Raw genomic sequence first — 19,524 nt, 5'->3', positions numbered from 1 at the left:
CAGCAAAGAGATAGAGAGGATTTTCAAGAGAGTCAGAGAGATCATTGATGAAGACCAGAAAAAGCACAGGGCCCAGAACACTGCCTTGGGGAACTCCAGCCTGAACAGGAAGAGGAGATGAGAGAAAACCATTCAGGGCCACACGTTGACTACGACTAGAGAGGACGTCCGCCAGCCATGTGTGGAGATTTCCATGGATACCAAAGGAGGAGAGTTTGGTGAGCAGAGCGGGGTGCCAGACCGTATCGAAGGCACGTGATATGTCAAGGGAGACAGCTCTAATTTCCTGTTTGGCATTGAGGACCTCCATCCATTGTTGAGAAAGCAGAAGCAGCATGTCCAGAGTAGAGTGACCAGGTCTGAAACCAAATTGATGATCAGAGATCAAGCCATTGGAGAAGAGGAAAGATTTCATATCTGAAGCAATGATGGATTCCATGACTTTGCTGATAATTGGGAGAAGGCTGATTGGTCTGTAGTTGCTGGGATCTGTTTTTGCACCTTTTTGTGCAAAGCGGTGATGTTGGCAGATTTCCAAGCAGATGGCAGATGACCTTGAGCAAAAGAGAGGGTGAAGAGAACAGAGAGAGGGAGTGAAAGAGTGGAAGAACAGGATTTTAGGACCCGTGGGCTGATGCCGTCAGGTCCAGTTGCAGAATCAGAGTCGAGGGTTGACAGAAACTTTTCCACCTTGTCAGGAGGAAAGGGCACAGAGTCCAGGAGCAGCTGGGTACGACTGGGTACGGTGGGTACAGAGAGGGATGGGTTTCGGACACAAGATTTAGAGGCAAACACAGAGTTGAGGCATTCAGCTTTTTCACGTGCGGGGTCAGCCGTGTGGCCGTTTGAGGTGAGGGAGAGGATGGAGGGGGGACAAACACCAGAAACAGATTTGACCAGATGCCACCAGGATTTGGAAGAGGGGGACAGGTAAGAGAGTTCAGTCCTGAGAACGGAGAGATATTGTTTCCTGGCTCTCCTGAGGGTGGACACACACTTGTTTCGGGCTTTGTGAAAGGAAATGATATTTCCTTCCGTTGGATTTGCTTTCCAGGAGACGAAAGCAAGTTGTTTCTGGGCAATAGCCTCACCACAAGATTCCGTGTACCATGGACGGGAGGAAGGGTATGACAACTGAAGACGAGATGGGATAAATCTGTGCATGAGAGAGTGCAATTTACTTTGGAAGAATTCCCAGGATGAGTTGATGTCAGAGGCGGTAGAGATGGGAGAGCAGTCCAGATGATTGATGGCTGCTTGAAGACCGTGCCAGTTGGCCTGAGTGAAATGCCAGACTCGTCAATGTTGAGGAGGCTCTCTGAGAATGGTCAGAGATTTTTTTTTTTTTTTTTTGTATACAGAGTCGAGGCTTGTGAAAGAGCTAACATTTATCAAACAAACAAATCAAGCAAACAAGCAAACAAAGTATATAAAAAGGGGAACGGTCGACAAGATGGGGAGAAGGGGAGGAAGCACACAAACACAACATTTGAGAGCAGGGACATCGGGAGATGTGTGGGAGGGAGAGTGCCTGGGGGGAGGCAGGATAGGTATAAAACGAAAGGACACCAAGGACTTCCAGGAAAGAAGTCAAAAGTCACCTCAAAAAAATGGATTTGGGGTGAAATTAGCGGGGGTAGAAAAGATCAAGGTTTTGGATTGGGGAAGATAAGAGATGGTGGTGAACAGCCGTTTTAAAGACCTGGAGGGAGGAGTGGGATTGAAGAGAGTGAGGGAGTTTGTTCCAGATGCGGGAGAAAAGAGGAATGAAGGAGTGAAGGTGAGCAGCGAGTCTTGATTTTGGCAGTTTAACCGTAAGAGGGTTGCAGGCAGATCTTGTGCGACCTGTAAGAATATTTGGGGGACAGAGCCCAGATAGAGCTGGGGGAGCAAGGCCGGAGAGGAGTCGGTGGAAGACTGAAAGAACACCAATCTGCCTGCGGTGAGTAATTGAAAGGCCCTCGGAGATAGCCGAGGCAATGTCCACTTTAACAAGCACATGATCAGATGAGCCGATTGGAGCAGAAGAAGAGCAGCAGACATTTTCAGGGAAGTTAGTCATAACCAAGTCCAGAAGAGAAGATGCTCCATTGACTGAGATCCGGGTCGGGAAATTGACAGATTGTGTCAGTCCCAGTGAGTCACAGAAGTCCTTTGCTGAAGAGCCATGGCTGGTGAAAGAGGTACCCACACCCAGCCAACTGGCATGGTGACAATTGAAATCACCACATATGAGGAAGAGAGAGTTGGGATGGGTAGATAGAAGTTGGTCCATATTATCAGACAGCGAGATGTAGATGGAGTCATCACTGTTTGGTGGACGGTACAACACACATATATCAACAAAAGGTGGGAGCGAAGGGGAAGCCGTCGCCAAAGGTATTCCTGGGGGTGAGGTGTAGAGAGGGCAGTGCAGGGCGAGTGAGAAAGAGAGTTTTTTTATAAAGATAGCAACCCCACCTCCAGGACGAGGCTCAGATTTATCATACCGGAGGAGGGAGTAACCTGGGAGAGATACCAAGGAATCAGAGACATCATGAAGGAGGAAAGTTTCTGTTAAGCAGATCACGTCTGGTTTGTCAGAAGCAACCTGTATGGAGAGATCAGTCAAGTTTGAGCGAAGGCCCCGGATGTTTGGGGTCCATACTGTTAAAGAAGAGGAAGGGGGAGCATCGGATACAGAACAGGGGGGGGGGGGAGCGGTAGGATAAGATGTGGAAGAGGAGGAAGAGGTAGGGAGAGCTGTTGAAGGTGTGTCAGAGATTTCAGAATACTTTGGAGAAAGGGAAGAATTGGGCGGACAAAAGGTTGGATGGTGATTGGGTGAGGCGCAGTGAGGTGCTATTTGAGGAGGGGGAAGAGTGAGGCAGAAGGTTGGGGGAGATGAAGTTGGAAGGGGGAAGAAGCGGGGAGGACACTTTGAGGAGGAGGGGTGAGAGGGGAATCTAGGAGGGGAGGAGCGAGGAAGAGGCTCGGAGGGGAGGGGTGTGGGGGGAGTTTAGGAGGGAAGGGGCAAGGGGGGAGATCTGAAAGGGATGGGTGATGGGGATGATTTGGAGGGGAGGGGCAAGGGGTTAGATTTAGAGGGGAGGGGTGATGGGGAAGTTTTGGAGGGGAGGGATGATGGGGAAGTTTTGGAGGGAAGGTGTGATGGGGAAGTTTTGGAGGGAAGGGGTGATGGGGAAGTTTTGGAGGGAAGGGGTGATGGGGAAGATTTGGAGGGGAGGGGTGAGATTAGATTTTGAAAAGTGTACGATTAATGGGAAACGAACATTTATTGCAAAATGAGTTTCTTGAGACCTTCGAGTCAAAAATACGTTTGAGGACGCTGAAGGATGGGTGGAGTGCTGGAGAGTTTAGGGAATGTATGAAAGAGGCACTGTAAGAGATGGAATTTTTTTTTGGAATGAATAGATTTGGTGAGCTGGTCGAAAGCATCCTTTTATAGAAGAAGAAGAAAAAGGTGTTATAGTATACGACAGAATACAGTTCTTCAGGGGACAGTTTAAACATTTTTAACAACGTGATCATGTGATCACGAACAACCTGGTCGAAGAACGAACGAACAAATAAGAATGAACAAACGGATAAGAACAGAGAAGGAAATGTTTTTTTGTTTTTATGTTTTTTTTGAGTTGAGATTTCAAACAAGGAAGTATCGGGTGAAAAGACCAGGAAAAACAGAGACCGAAAGTAATTGCAGCGCAATCGAAGAACCGCTGAGACAAAAACAAAGCCTCAAGCCAAGGTCGGACACGGTAGCCTACCTCACTAGGCCTCAGAATACGCGACACGAACTAACCGACGATTCTTTACACAGGTATGAAAAACCAACACCGAGAATCCTATTAAAGACACACCAATAGGTACACACACCGAAAGAAAGATACAGTTTCGACAAAACCCAATTGTGAAAAAATTACTTAACTCCGAAAGCGTGCGCACATGGACAGCTTTGAAGAGACGTCCCCTAAGTTATGTCTTGGGGTGGGGAGGGCAGGGGGCTTTCACTGCCAAAAAGGCTCTCCGAACAATATTTTAAAACTTGGAACCCTGCTGCTCTCTGACATTCTAGCTGTTTATTCCAAGTTTTCCAAAATGTAAGTTTAAATAGTATGTAGTACACAATTTCCAGACATCTTTCACAATAACAATGTATACAAGTTTTTAACTGCTAATGTGCACAATGTGCAAACCCCAATTAAATATTTGATGTTTTTGATGTTCAAATGATCAAAATGTGTTAATGTAAACTACGATTTGTTTTTGTTTTTTAAAACAATGTTTCCAGTAAAAATGTTTTTTTCTCTATTGCAGCAAAGGGAGTGTCAAAGTACTGACTTCCTGCATGTTTAATAAAGAATCAAAAATGAATGATGCACTCTTCAATAATTTGCTTGGACAAATCAATGACAGCAACATTGGTAAGCATGTTTAATTCCAGATTCATTTAGAAAATAAATATTGAAGACTATAGTTTTCAAAGACCTACATTTTTGCAAATAGAATAGTTAATGAATGCATACACTATTTTATCAAAAGTATTGTGACAGTCCAACTAAACTAGAAGTGAATCCTTCTGACCTGTGTGAGCATATTGTTTTCCCCACATTTGAAAGGAGCAGGTGCTTGTGAAGGTGTGCAGGAGAAGATATCGAAATATCGTTGTAATCACGACTTTTGACTTTCTTTAATCGCGACTTATAGACACAGGGCCATAGGGTGGATATCTATTTTTTTTTTTGATTTCATGACCTGAACCTAGGGATTTGGCAAGAAGGGTGTGGGATGAAGCCTTATGACCTCCAAAACATCTTGTTTTTTTTCACAAGCGATATCGTGGTACGTTACCGAGAACCGCTGCCCCAAAACACCAGTATACACCAATTGTATGTTACATTTGAAATACCCATTTACACAGTAAAAAAACAACACAAACTATATGATGTCATGTTCACATTGGTCTTGGCAGCAATATTTATTAATTCAGACCCCCAAAAGTAGTAAAAATGTTGTTTTAACGACTTGGTAAAATAACATGCTGTTGATGCATTTATCAGAAAGTCATGTTTTTGGACCTTAAAACCTGCATAATTTTAAATTTTTGTGCAATATTTGTGATTGGTGTTGCTACTACGATCCATGGTGGTTTACCAATGCTATTTTGAAACTGTTAATAGGTCCAATAAGTGTGTAAGGGGTGATATTTTAACCCATCAAAGACAATTACGCGGCGTACAAGCGAACCAGTGTGCATTGACCTCATGATAAACTCGAGATGGGCTAGAGAAGCTCCACCATCTCAATGTATGAACACCAGAAGCGAAATGTTGGTTTGGTGTCACTTGCTTCTAAGAATTTGTCAAAGGAGGTTTTGAAGTCTTTGAACTTGTCACTGTTGAGAATGACATGGTAGTTTGGATGTGGGAAAGCTTCAGCTAAGTTTGACAAAAGTTCCTTCACTCTACCCGCTTCATGTTCTGGAATAGATTCAAAATATGCATCCAGGAGCATCTGCTGCATCGCGTCTGACATCAGCTTATGGGCTCAAACTGCCCTGTTGTAATGCTTGCCGCTGAATACTCCATTCACAGACCCCACTGCAACAATCTCTGACTCAACCAGGATGTCTTGGAGACCACCATCTCGAAATCTCTTTCCAATACAGCCAAGAAAGGACATTGCAGTGTGGAATGCCCCAAGTCGAATTACCAGTCTCTTCATGAACTGTGCATTCTTCCATCTAATGAGCTGTGCCTTGCAATAGATGGCTTGGTCAACGACAATGACGACTGCTTCCAACTGTAACTTGTCGGCGATCTGAACACTTCTCTGCAGTATTGTTAGTACCGTATTCATTTCAGTCGGAGTGGCATCAATGACAGGGAGATACCCTATCACGCTCTTTGGTGGAACTTCAACACAAGACAGTAGTTGGTTGAATCCTGTCCAAGATGGCAGAGTCCCGTCAATGTTGTACTTGGTGAAGTGGTATGCTAGGTCTATCGTCTTAGGGTGCTGGAGTAATGGGAAGTACGTTGCTCGATCCAATGGAACACTGGTTGCGAATGGAGCGGGTCCTTCGTTTTTCCCTCCATAATATGTGGCAAGGTTCACTGCAGGTGGCTGCATCGATCTCTCCCGCGTCCTCTTAACTGTAGTGACTGGTGCTGGTTGTACTACTTCATGGGATTGACTTGGTCGCTGTATTATAATCCCATTGGTATTGTGCGTTGTTCCGCGCCCAGACAATGTCTCCTCCCCGAAGTCATTATTGTCCCATACGAGTGTGACATGCTTGCCCACCTGAATGATTGATGGAAGAGCATCCTCTCCACGATGTAGTTCTTGGTTAGCCAGTGCAGTGTCATGATTTAAGACGACAGAGTTTGAGACGCAGTAACCAAACCCGTTCAGTAGGCTGATTAATTGGGCTGAACCTGAGAGATGACGTACTGTCATTGCAAGTGACAATTGTTTGGGCATCTGTTTCCTTCCCTTTGATTGGAGGTATATGATGTCCTGTGCAATTGTGAGAATTCTTCTATGTATTGTAGATTCTATCTTTACAAACTCATCAGAATCAGGTTCGTCTGACACTCCCACCATCCATGCAATAAAGTTATAGAGACAGGCAGGTACAATTGCTTCTGCGGCATTTGTTGTCAGGTGCTCAGAGGTTGGGGGCCATGGCATATTTGGCTTGATCTCATCTATTGCATTTCTCAATTGTAGCGCAGTGAAGTAGTGTTCTCTAAGGTTATTCTCAGTATACCCAGGTTGCTTTGGTGGGGTTGGTTCAGAGTCGGATGTTTGTTCTGTCTCTGTTGTGTCATCACCTGAACCATGCATGGTTTCTTGCAACACTTTCTTTTCTTCAACCAGCACTTCAGTGGAGATGTCATTAACATACACAAGGTGTCCTTGGCAGCGCATATACGGGGTTAGAAAGCATAGTTGTGGAAATGTTTTCATCAGTCTTGTCTTGAGAAAGCCACTTTTGTAGTTTGATTCTATTCCGTGTGTTGCTTTGATTTGTTTCATGAACATGTCATTAAGTCGTTTCAGTCTGTAGATTTCCTTGTTGTCTATTATAAGATCCTTGACAGTTGCACAAAATAATGTGTATGCTTCTGAGTAGTTGGAGTCTCCTTGTTGCTCTGCATTAGGTGTTGTTGCTAGCTTGCCTAAATACCGGGTATACTCCTTGTAGCAGCGACCATGGTATTTTACCTCTATCGCAACACAATCGCGGTCTTGAATTTGAAGCAGCAGGTTTGTATTGTTGTTGTCTTTAGCGGCTTGCTGCAGTCTTGGTGCCTCAATTGTTGAGCACCTTGTTAGAGGCTCTTTTCTTCGGCCCCTTTTGCCTGTATTGATTGTTCTCTCTTTCTGACAAAGGATGCATATATTAGGTAACACATATTGGGATCTGGCTGAACATTTGGGCTTGCCTAAGCTGGAGCGTAGAGCACGTTTCTTGACTGGTTGTGGGCCTTTATGCACCTTGTCAATGTTGACGTTGATGTCATTGCACGTTGAAGCTGCAATAAATACACATAAAAGAAAACAATTAAAATTATGTGAGTTAAAAATGTCTAGACCTCAAGTCATGGTTAGCCCGACTAGATTCCCTCCCCCCCCACCCCCCCCCCCTTCCTCAGACTTCCTTTTAAAAATTTCTTTGTTTCACCTCGGCCCTACCTCCTTGCATAAATATTGGACAGTTCCTTCAATTCAAAATCGTTCGACTACACACAAAATCATTTTACATATACCTCACAAAAAAAAAATCAAACTAAGTTTTGAAGCATTGTCATGATTTATTATTCAAGTTATTCAACCTACCAGTATTGGCTGCATTTTCTTCTCTCTTTTTCATGCTGCTTTGCACCCTGCTCACTCGTTGTTTATCGGTAAATCGTGAATAACACACTTGATGAAACGCTGCATCATGCGGTATAGCTATAGCAGGTATTGTTACCATACTGTTGCCACGTTCGCCGAATTCGTCAGCGTGGTTCTTCACGAAATTTCTCGCAATTTCAGCTTGATCACCTTCTAAATTCTGCCACGTAAGAACAAATTGCAAATATCGCGGCCATGTTATATCACTAAAAGGTATTAAACTTGATCTTTTGGCTGGATAAATGCACATATAACAGCGTTTCTCGCTCCCACCCTCGTCACCGTCGCTGCTACTGGAGGCCGCCATTTTGTTTACTCGCAGCCGGAATCCCAGACATCGTTCGTAGTGCGAATAAGCGCGATCCTCATTGGTCAATACATCGAAATGCGTTCGAGGCTAAACGGAGATTTTGGAAATAAAATTATACATTTCAACATTATATTACAGACTAACGTACCAGAATCTGACTTGTGAAAAGTCATGAACATTATTTCTTAATTTTTTCTATATTATCATGCCAATTTGATGCCCACCCGATTTTCAGGTCACGAAATGAAATGAAAAATTGGAACACCTGGCAGTCTATTAATTTGACTGACTTTCAAAGGTTCTTGGGTGCAAGATGCAGAGTATGGGTTCTCAAGGCAATTCCATCACTTCACTTCCCAAGTCAACAGTGGTTAACATGCTTGGGAAACGAGAGAAAATACACGGTGTACCACAAGTAACCAAACAGTCAGTTATTGATGAAAAATAAAATGAGAAAAAAAGTAACTGCATGTCTGGTGTAAAACCGGTCCCCCGAGAAATGAGCGAGCACGTTAGAATATTGCAAGTGTCGTGGGTTTAATAAGCACCTGGTCGAACTCAGACAGTGTACACTAGATTTATTAACTATAGATAAAAATAATATATGCATGGAAGATGCTGAAGTGGCGTGTAGGACAGTAACGCCAGCATGGATGACATCACATTCATTACAATCATGCACAGCCCGCACCAACATCTCAGCGAGCTGCAACCCATATTTGGCTTGATTTACTTCCTCCCCACCCCCTAACCCCCCCACCCCTCCCAGGGTCAGAATAACTCATAACACCGCTTCAAGCTGAAAAGGCAGACTAAGTCTCAGTCTGAGAGAATGCCTTGCCAAGGCCAAACATGGGATATTGTCAACAGTTTTTCTCAGAGCCAGACAATTAGACGCTGGGCTGGAAATCACAGTGTGTCGCTGCTGTGACCATCAGCATAGGGAATTCATTGAAATCCCCCACACCAGCACGTCTAGGATCTGAGGGGTACGACATGATAATGTTTTTTTTGGGAGAGCTGCTGTTTTGAGGCTATTAGAGATTATGGGCCTATGCACGAACCGGTGACATTTTACATTGATCCAGCAATCACGATGAATATTTTGAAAGGGCCACCTGTGGTAAATTCAATTGATTGGACATGACTTTGAAAGGCACACTCCTGTCGATATAAGGTCTCACAGCTGACAATGCATATCAGAGCAAAAACCAAGCCATGACGTCGAAGGAACTGCCTGCAGAGCTCAGAGACAGGATTGTGTCGAGGCACAGATCTGGGGAAGCCTACCAAAAAATTTCTGCTGCATTGAAGGTCCCCAAGAGCACAGTGGCCTCCATAATTCTTAAATGGAAGAAGTTTGGAACAACCAGGACTCTTCCTGGAGCTGGCCGCCCGGGCAAACTGAGCAATCGGGGGAGAAGGGCCTTGGTAAGTGAGGTGACCAAGAACCCGATGGTCACTCTGGCTGAGCTCCAGAGATCCTGTGTGGAGATGGGAGAAACATGAAAGCCCGCTTGGAGTTTGTAAAAAAGCACCTAAAGGACTCTCAGACTGTGAGAAACAACATTCTGTGGGCTTTCATGTGTCTTTCACTGAGGAGAGGCTTCCGTCTGGCCACTCTGCCATAAAGCCCAGATCGGTGGAGTGTTGCAGTGATGGTTGTCCTTCTGGAAGTTTCTCCCATCTCCACACAGGATATCTAGAGCTCTGCCAGAGTGACCATCGGGTTCTTGGTCACCTCTCTTACCAAGGCCCTTCTCCCCCGATTGCTCAGTTTGCCCGGGCGGCCAGCTCCAGGAAAAGTCCTGGTTGTTCCAAACTTCTTCCATTTAAGAGTTATGGAGGCCACTGTGCTCTTGGGAACCTTCAATGCAGCAGAATTTTTTTGTAGGCTTCCCCAGATCTGTGCCTCGACACAATCCTGTCTCTGAGCTCTGCAGGCAGTTCCTTCGACCTCATGGCTTGGTTTTTGCTCTGATGTGTATTGTCAGCTGTGAGACCTCACATAGACAGGTGTGTGCCTTTCCAAATCATGTCCAATCAATTGAGTTTACCACAGGTGGACTCCAATCAAGGTGTAGAAACATCTCAAAGATGATCAAGAGAAATGGGAGGCAACTGAGCTAAATTTCAAGTGTCATAGCAAAGGGTATGAATACTTATGCCAATGTGAAATTTCAGTTTTTTTTTTTAAATAAATTTGCAAAACTTTCTAAAATCCTGTTTTCTCTTTGTCATTATGGGGTATTGAGTGTAGATTGATGAGGCAAAAAAAAGAATTTAGACGATTTCAGTATAAGTACGGTGTGTACCCTGGTTAGAATAGGTACACCGTATCCCTGCGTGTCGTAAGAGGCGACTAAGAGGGTTGGCGTCAGGAAGGGCATCCGGCCATAAAAACATTACCTCAAAAAGAGAACCATGACAATTACAACTACATATGGGCAGGGTACAGCCCGAAGTGGAGATCGGTTTCTGAGGTGTGGGACATGGAATGTAGGGACAATGACAGGGAGATCAGGAGAAGTGGTGGAAGTATTGATCAGAAGAAGAGTGGACATATGTTGTGTGCAAGAGACGAGATGGAAGGGAAGTGGTGTGAGAATGGTGAAGGGTAGGCAGGGACAGAAATACACGTTTGTGTGGCAAGGGTGCCCGGAGGGCGTGAATGGTGTTGGTGTCCTGTTTTCTGAGGGGTTTGTAGACAGTGTGGTGAGTGTGACTAGAATGAGTGATAGGTTGATGATGTTGAAAATGATGATTGGAAAACTCTTGGTGAACGTCATCTCGGGATATGCTCCGCAGGTTGGTCGGAGCGATGAAGAGAAGGATAAGTTCTGGTGTGCAATAGAGAAGCTGATGGAAAACATGAAAGATGAGGAAGTTGTTGTGGTAGGAGGAGACCTAAATGGACATGTGGGAAGGACTATGGACGGTTTTGAGGGAGTTCATGGGGATTACCGATATGGTGTGAGAAATGGAGAAGGTGAAAGGATTTTGGAGTTCGCTGATGGAGCTGATTTGTTGATTTGTAATACTCAGTTCCAGAAAGGGGATAATAAGCTTGTTACATACACGTCAGGTGGGTCGACGACAACCGTTGACTACCTGATGGTATGTAGGCGAGATAGGGTGCACCTCTGGGACACAAAGGTGATCCCGGGGGAGGAGGCTGTTTCACAGCACCACCTGGTTGTCTGCGACATAAGGGTGAAAGGTGCAAGGAGAGCTCGGCAGGTGAAGTACCAACTGAGAATGAAAGTGTGGAGGTTGAAAGAGGTGACAGTAAGGGAGGCATTAAAAGAGAGGCTGAGTAGGGTAGGGGATGATGTGGTTGAGCTTGAACGTGGTTGGATGTCAATGAAAGATAGTCTGTTGGGAGCCGTTGGTGAGGTATGTGGATGGACAAAAGGACCACCGAGGCACTCGGAAAAATGGTGGTGGCATGAAGAAGTTGGAAAGAGGATTGACGAGAAGAGGAAGAAGTTCAAGGAGTGGCAGAAGGCAAAGGGTACGGGAGCACAAAAAGCAGAGCATGAAAGTTATAAGGCAGCCAGGAAGGCTGCAAAGAAAGAGGTAGCAAAGGCACAGGAGGCATGTAGGAAAATGTTCGAAGAACGCTTGGATTCGGAAGATGGTCAGAGAGCAGTATTCAGGATTGCAAAGCAGATAGCGAAAGAGAGGTGTGATGTGATGGGGGTGTGTTGCTTGAAGGATTCATCCTTCAAGTGGGACAAATCGTTGTGGACCCAGATCGAATTAAAGGAAGATGGAAAAGATATATGGAAATGCTGTTGAATACAGAGAAGGAATGGGATGGCAACATGGAGAGTAACCCAGTTTTAGGACCGGCAGAGAAGATAACTGAGAAGGAAGTTGAGGAAGCGATAAAAGCAATGAAGAGTAGAAAAGCGGGAGGGCCGACGGGAGTTGTGGGAGATATGTTGAAGGCAGCAGGAAGTTGGGGTGTGAAGAGAATGGCAGAGATCTGTAATCTGGTGGTGAAAGAAGGCCGCATTCCAGTGGATTGGGAAATGAGTACCCCCGTCGCTCTATACAAGGGGAAAGGTGACCCTCTGGAGTGTGGCTCGTACCGAGCGATAAAGTTAATAGAGCATGGAATGAAGGTATTGGAAAGGGTGTTGGAGAGGAGGATAAGGAAGAAGGTGAAGATCGACGAAATGCAATTTGGATTTATGCTAGGAAGAGGAACAACAGACGCGCTCTTTATTGTGAGGCAGTTGCAGGAGAAGTACATGGATTTGTTGATCTTGGGTTTGTTGGGTTTGGGTTTGTTGGGTTTGTTGATCTGGAGAAAGCATTCGATAGGGTTCCACGCAAAGTATTGACATGGGCATTGAGCAAGTTAGAAGTGGAGGAATGGTTGATCAGAGTTGTGATGGCAATGTACAAAAGAGCGCGCACAGCTGTAAGGACGAAGGACGGGAACAGTGGTGAGTTTGAGGTGAAGGTGGGAGTGCATCAGGGGTCGGTACTAAGCCCACGACTATTTGTAGCTGTGATGGAGGTGCTGGCTCAGAACGTAAAGGAGGGTTTACCGTGGGAGTTGTATGCAGATGATCTGGTCTTGATTGCGGAAAGTATGGATGGACTGAAGGAAAAGATGAACAAGTGGAAGGAATGTATGGAAACAAAAGTTCTGAAGGTGAATATAGGAAAGACAAAGGTGATGGCAGGTGGTAAAGCATGTGGTGAGGTGGAAAGAACTGGGAAGTGGCCATGTGCTCTGTGCAGGAAGGGTGTCGGAGTGAACTCCATTCAATGTACAATGTGCGCTGAGTGGGTTCATCAAAAATGTAGTGGTCTGAGAGGGTCATTAACCAGTGTGGCAGCTATATTCAAATGTAAGGTGTGCACAGAGGGAGCTGCAGATGGAGGAAATGTTGAGTTGGATCTTGGAGACGGCGTGAAGCTGGAAGGTGTGAAAACATTTTGCTACCTCGGAGACATGCTGAATGGAGAAGTTGGATCTGACTCTGCAACGGTTGCTCGAGTGAGATGTGCATGGAAGAAGTTTCGGGAACTGAGTGGCGTGCTGATGAGGAGGGGAGTGTCGTTGAAGCTGAAGGGAAAGGTGTGTGCTGCATGTGTGAGAAGTGTTGTGATTTATGGGAGCGTGACATGGGTCATGAATGTCGAACAGCAACGAAGGGTGGAAATGCGAATGGTTCGGTGGATTTGCGGAGTATCGTTGAGAGAGAGCAAGACAAATGATGAATTGCGAAAGATGATGGTAATAGAGCCTGTGATTGATGCTGTGAAGAGGAACAGGTTGAGATGGTTTGGTCATGTGTTGAGGAAGGATGAAAGTGACTGGTTGAGAAGAGTGATGGAAATGAATGTAGAAGGAAGTAGAGGATGGGGAAGACCGAGAAAGACTTGGCTCAAGATGGTGGAAGAAGAAATGAGGGCAAGGGGGTTAACAAGGAGAGATGCAGAAAATAGGTCAAAATGGAGAAGATTGTCATGGGGACCGCAAGGCTAACCCCCGCTCTAGCAGGGAAAATGGCCTTAAAATGCATGTTGTTGTTGTTTGTTGATTTCAGTATAAGGCTGCAACATAACAAAATGTGAAAAAAGTGAAGGGGTCTGAATACTTTCTGAATGCACTGTATACTAGCTGGTATTGGTGGCTGGTTGGCTTGGTGCTTTCAGTTATGGATTCCTAAAAGCATGATAATACACCTTTTGATACTGCTACCTCTGTTCGGAATTGGTTGAAGAGAACAACGTTGAAAATGTCTGGTAACAAACCCAGACCATAATTTTGGTTATACAATATTTAAAACTCAATTCATGTTTGTTTGTATATGTATGCTTCATCATCATCCTCGTTTTACGGCCATTTCCATGCTTGCATGTGTAAGCCGTGATTAACCAAATGGTTGCTTTCCAGGCTGCACGATCTGTTGCTGGCCCTCTTGTTAGTCCTTTAACTCTGAGATAATCTCTCAGCAACTCATCCCATGTTTTCCTCGGATAGCCTCCAGCTCTCCTTCCATTCACAGTCATATTTATACATCTCTACAAGCTTACATATGTCCTTCAAAAACTAAAAAAAATACTGAACCAAATCCAGCAGGGTTTGCAAGTTGCCTAAACCCTAAGTATGGTTTCTGTTGGCTGAGCATATCTGGGGGAAGATCCCAATTCCCTTCATGTAATTGTGTATCTATCGTATTGCACCATCCGGTGGTATACAGTATTAAAAATCATCATCTTGTATCAAGAAAGTTTAAACAACTTAACGATAGGCATTATGGGTATGTTGAAATCTGAGTGAAAATAATTAGAAATTTTCAAAATATGTCATTTCACTCATTTTAAGCGGACGTTCGAACAAATTTTCAACGTTAATATTTTTTTCAAGTTAAAGGACAAATAAATTCATTTTAAGCGGGTGTTTTTGTCCGATCGAGATCGACCCGATGATGATGAAGATGATGATGATGCTGTTCAAACAAAATTAAATAAAACACTGGACAGCCAAACGGAAGTGATTTTTGCTCGTGACTTTGTCGACCCTCCTTACTAAAAGCAGCAAAGATGCGCGACAAAGATGATTATATCGACAAAGACGATGATAAGGTCAAAGATCATTTAATATTACCTTTCACAAAGCTACAAAGGGTTAGACACGAGAGCATTTTTTAAAATAAAAAATCCAATTTTCTTTTTTGAAACTTTTCGAATTTTTTTTGACCTAAAACACTCCCCAGCACTAACCGATGAACCCCGGAAAGTTTGACAAAGACCTGTACAGCCATTTCTGAGAAAAATGGTGACACACAGACAGACAGACACACAAGCGATTATCTTATAGTATAGTTTTGTGTGAGTTAAATTATGAAATATTGCCCCGGATCGGCTTTTACAGAAAATGTTTAAAAAATGAGTGATTTGTCAAGAAATGAAATGATGGTTTGTTTGATATGCCCAATGATAAAATGTTTACATTATTTTGATTGTTGCAGAGCAATACAATATTTGTGACCTGGACACATCATGCGACAAGCAAACCGCATCATGTTTATCGAAAGATGGAAATATCTTCTGTAACTGTAATGATGGACACGTCCCCAGTAAATACAGCCAACGGAGCTGTTTAGGTAACTTCCGCACCACTACACCACCATACCACTATTATCACTAACCACATCCTTATTTTCATGTCTAACAGTTATAGTTCCTTTTATCCTCTCTTCCCTTTCAGCTTGTGAGCCGGGAAAAAAAGCAGCGAACAACAAATGTGAAGCGTATGTATTAATTCTTCGTTCTTCTTTGTGGGTCATAATATGATTGTGCCGATGTATTTATCTTTTGTCTTGCATTATGTTGGTAATGCAGATTACATGTCAGGGCTATTCTGTGTCTTTGTGTTGGTGAACACGTTTGTGAACCCTGAACTAACACACAGGGAAAATAAACAGACACTGGAAGATAAAGAGGTGAAAATCATGCAGTAAATATTAACGATTTGAACATGTCTGCAGGTGCCCATTTGGATACTCTGGGGTAAACTGCAATGATGGTGAGTGTTCTTGGTTTTATGTACACCGGACTTTGTGGTGTGTATAGTATTTGAGCATTAGATGATTCAATAATGAGACATAAAGAGTTTGGGTGAAGGATGCTCACTTCTGAGCTGTTAAGCTCCTTTGTGGAGTCAAAGCTAAACAACCAAGTTGTCTTGGTGTCGCTTAGACAAGCGGGGTTCCATCATGGAGCATGTCATCCTTCGAAAGAGGAGTTTTGCCAGCTGTCTTGCTTGAAATGTAGAAGTAAAAAACGAAGATTGTAAGAACATCTTTGCAAAGGTAATTAATGTAGATCAATATTTCGATTACATTTATATTTTCGCTGAACTAGTAGACTGTAGCAATTTCCTTTGTTAGGGCTATATTAACTTTCTGTGGGCCTAGTGTCAAACAAATTTGTAGACCACCAATTTTCTGTAGTTGTCCTCGTTTTTGCTCTAGTTCTCATTATAGTCTCTGGACCTCGTTTTTGTCTCTGGTTCTCCTCACTTTTAGCTCACCTAGATTTTAGTCTGATGAGCTTATGCGATCAAGCATTGTCCGTAGGTCAGTGAGTGAGTGAGTGAGGTTGTGAGTCACAAAGTGAGACACAAAAACAAAGATACTTTTAACCATTCATAAAATATTCTACAAAAACAATGCATTCCGAGGTTTTACTTGCAGAGATGAGGAGGAGGCGGCGGTCTGATGGAGCTGAACCAAGTGCACAGAACTACGTGTGTAGGACTAATGGAGTATGTGAAAATTTCAACAGACTATCGAATGAGATTTGTACATGAGTAAGAAAACAACAAATCAGAAAAGGTATCCTTAATCCATTTAGCTACAAACCTCCCCAAAAAAAGTTTCATGTGCAGTTTCATGTGCAGTAATAAAGGAAAACGAAACAGAAACAAATACAACCCCAATGATCGCAAAGAAGAACAAGAAAGAGCAATCAGAGATTGCAGACCCTCGCCAAGACGTCTTTTTTGTGGTTTTTAAGGCTTTTGTGTTAAAACAAATATGGCGACTAAACCACATGACCGATGATGTCATCATTTTTTTTCTCCACCAATTTATCCCGAGATGACGCTCACCAAATCTCATCTTGATCAGATGAAGTTTTGTACTTGTCGAATTATGACGTCATAATGGAGGCACCTATGACATCATCATTAACATATTTTATTCCCCATGGAGAGTTCTTTACAATGAGCCATGTCTCAATTTTATCTATTCAGCACTTTCGGAGATATTGAGGTGCAAAGTTTTTGGTTTTTCCAAGATGGCGTCTGTACCATGACCCTATGCCATCATAATTATCATTAAAAAATATATGCAGGTGGAATTGCACCTATGGTGAAAATTTCCTGTCAATTGGACTAACGGTTGCAGAGAAAATCACATTTAATTTGTGTGGACAAACAAACAAACAGACAAACAAACAGACAGACAAATGGACTCAAATGCAATACCATCTCCTCTGGCGAGGGTAAAGAAGTAAAAGGAAAAATACAAAAATAAATACCAGCAGATATACTCTGACAAACGGAGAATGACAAAAGAGCAGGAAGATTCAAAAAAGAGCTTGACAGACCATGGATCGACAAGGAAGGCCCTCTCGTCATCAGGCCGTTGGTGCTCCTTGGTTGGCAGCGAGTGCTCCGGAAGCATTGACGGAAAGAGAGTGGCAATTCTACGTGTGGGAAAATTGCATCCTCAGTCAGGGTCGCCCAGATAACTCAGATGGCAGAGCACTGGTACGGTTTTTCAGAGGACCCGTGTTCGATTCTTGGTCTGGGCGTGTAATTTTCCCACATATCTCAATTTAAATATGTATAACAAGTTGTCACTGAATGTGTGCTTGCAGCTTCTCTCTTGGAAGTGGTGATTATCAGTGTGGTCCTTGGTGTTATCATCCTGGTACTCATTATACTCATCATTGTTGGCTGTTGGTGAGCCATTCTTTCTAAACACTGAAATACATCCTACACAAAGCCTACATTAAAACACGCTTTCAACACATGTCGTTAACCCTCTTGTGTATCTAAATTGATGGTATTTCGTGTTCTCCATGTTGGAGATGTGCTATTTTGATTTAAAAAAAATTCATCCTTCAGATGTTTCCTTCACTTATCTCATGATTTGTGTCAAAATTGCATGAAAATTCTCATGTTGAGTAAATTTTATCAACAATGTTGAAGACCTCCATGCCGTGTAACAACTACGTTTGAACATTTTTTGAAATTTGTCCTTTACCTGCAGTAAAAAGAAGCAGACATTGGAAAATCCATATTCGAAGGAGGTTTGGCAACGTTATGAGGAATTCTCTAATCATAGCCCTGTGGTCATTCCAAGGGCACGTTCAAAGAGCCAACAGGTGAGAGATGACTGCACGGTTAAACCAGTCGACATGTTTGCTGCACTATTATCCAGTACCTTAAGTTTACCTTGTACCTTATTGTTACTCACTCATGATCTTGTATTCCGCAGAACAATTCCCTTCTCATGGATGGAGGCAAACCAAGCAGAAATCAACATTTCTCAAACCCATCCTTCAAACCAGATTGTGATTAGAGGCAAATGTACAAGAACACGAGTGAAGATTTAAACAAAAAATTCCAAGTGAAGATGCATTTAATTTGTTATTCTGTACGAGCAAAACCGTTGTGTTTAGACTGAATGCATTATTTTAGTTCTGCAATAGTAAACAATCAAAACTGTTTAAGTTCAGATTTTTCAATTTGTTATAGTCTGGGGATGCGACAGTGGAGGAGAAATGTACAGAGAGGTATTTTAACAAATGAGATAAATTAAAGTAAAAGTAAAAGCCATCAGATGATTAATTATTATTTGGTTGGTGTTATTTCTATGATTATCCAATTGGGAAAGCAAAAAAATCGAGACATTGATCTTGATTTGTATGACATAGTATGTACTGTATGTATATAACCCCCAAGATTCTAGAGTTTTCCAACTTTGTTTATTGTGTTAAGCACACAACTTTTGGTTATAAATGATGGTCACACAGGACCAGCCAATCTGATAACCTTAATCAAGTAAATGAAAGTACTCTGGAAAACTCCTGAAACAACTCGATGGGCCGGGGCTAATTTGAATCTGGCCAATGCCATTAGGCATCCCTATCCTGATCTATAATCTCTATTACCCCCATCAACACTTCCTAGCTCAATCCTCTTAATTTCTGATTTCAGTCGGTTTCTCTCTCTCTCTCTCTCTCTCTCTCTCTCTCTCTCTCTCGCCCTCTCCCTCTCCCTCTCCCTCTCCCTCTCCCTCCCTCTCCTCCTTCCCCCCCCCCCCCCTCTCTCTCTCTCTCTCTCTCTCTCTCTCCTCTCTCCTCTCTCCTCTCTCCTCTCTCCTCTCTCCTCTCTCCTCTCTCCTCTCTCCCCTCTCCCCTCCCCCCTCTCCCCTCCCCCCTCTCCCCTCTCCCCTCTCCCCTCTCTCTCTCTCTCTCTCCTCCCCCCTCCCTCTCTCTCCTCCTCCCCCCCTCTCCCCCTCTCTCTCTCTCTCTCTCTCTCTCTCCTCTCTCCTCTCTCCTCTCTCCTCTCTCCTCTCTCCTCTCTCCTCTCCTCTCTCCCCTCTCCCCTCCCCCTCTCCCCTCTCCCCTCTCCCTCCTCCCCCCTTCCCTCTCTCTCCTCCCCCCCTCCCTCTCTCTCTCTCCTCCACCCCTCCCTCTCTCTCTCCCTCTCTCTCTCTCTCCCTCTCTCTCTCTCTCTCTCTCTCTCTCCTCCTCCCCCCCCT

General features: G+C 43.8%; 1 protein-coding gene across 3 annotated transcripts in view; it reads left to right on the top strand.

Annotated features, from left to right (window-relative positions):
* The window catches only part of LOC137413562 (protein HEG homolog 1), a 238,483-nt gene extending 219,869 nt beyond the window's left edge, over positions 1–18,614 (top strand). For 2 of the 3 annotated variants that reach the window (XM_078782281.1, XM_078782282.1), the window contains 6 exons: positions 15,217–15,351; positions 15,456–15,498; positions 15,736–15,773; positions 17,633–17,717; positions 18,028–18,142; positions 18,256–18,614. In XM_078782281.1, the coding sequence (XP_078638407.1) occupies positions 15,217–15,351; positions 15,456–15,498; positions 15,736–15,773; positions 17,633–17,717; positions 18,028–18,142; positions 18,256–18,339 (500 nt within the window). In that variant the 3' untranslated portion in view covers positions 18,340–18,614. Of the gene's footprint in view, positions 1–4,317; positions 4,425–15,216; positions 15,352–15,455; positions 15,499–15,735; positions 15,774–17,632; positions 17,718–18,027; positions 18,143–18,255 lie in introns of all 3 variants that reach the window. The other variant, XM_078782280.1, reaches the window with a different exon arrangement.
* Positions 18,615–19,524: the final 910 nt, after the last annotated feature.

The sequence above is a fragment of the Myxine glutinosa genome, chromosome 7 (assembly GCF_964187855.1).
Source record: "Myxine glutinosa chromosome 7, kmMyxGlut1.1, whole genome shotgun sequence".
NCBI classification, from domain to species: Eukaryota; Metazoa; Chordata; class Myxini; order Myxiniformes; family Myxinidae; genus Myxine; species Myxine glutinosa.
Note: the sequence above shows the minus strand (reverse complement) of the source record. Positions and strands in the feature narration are given on the sequence as shown.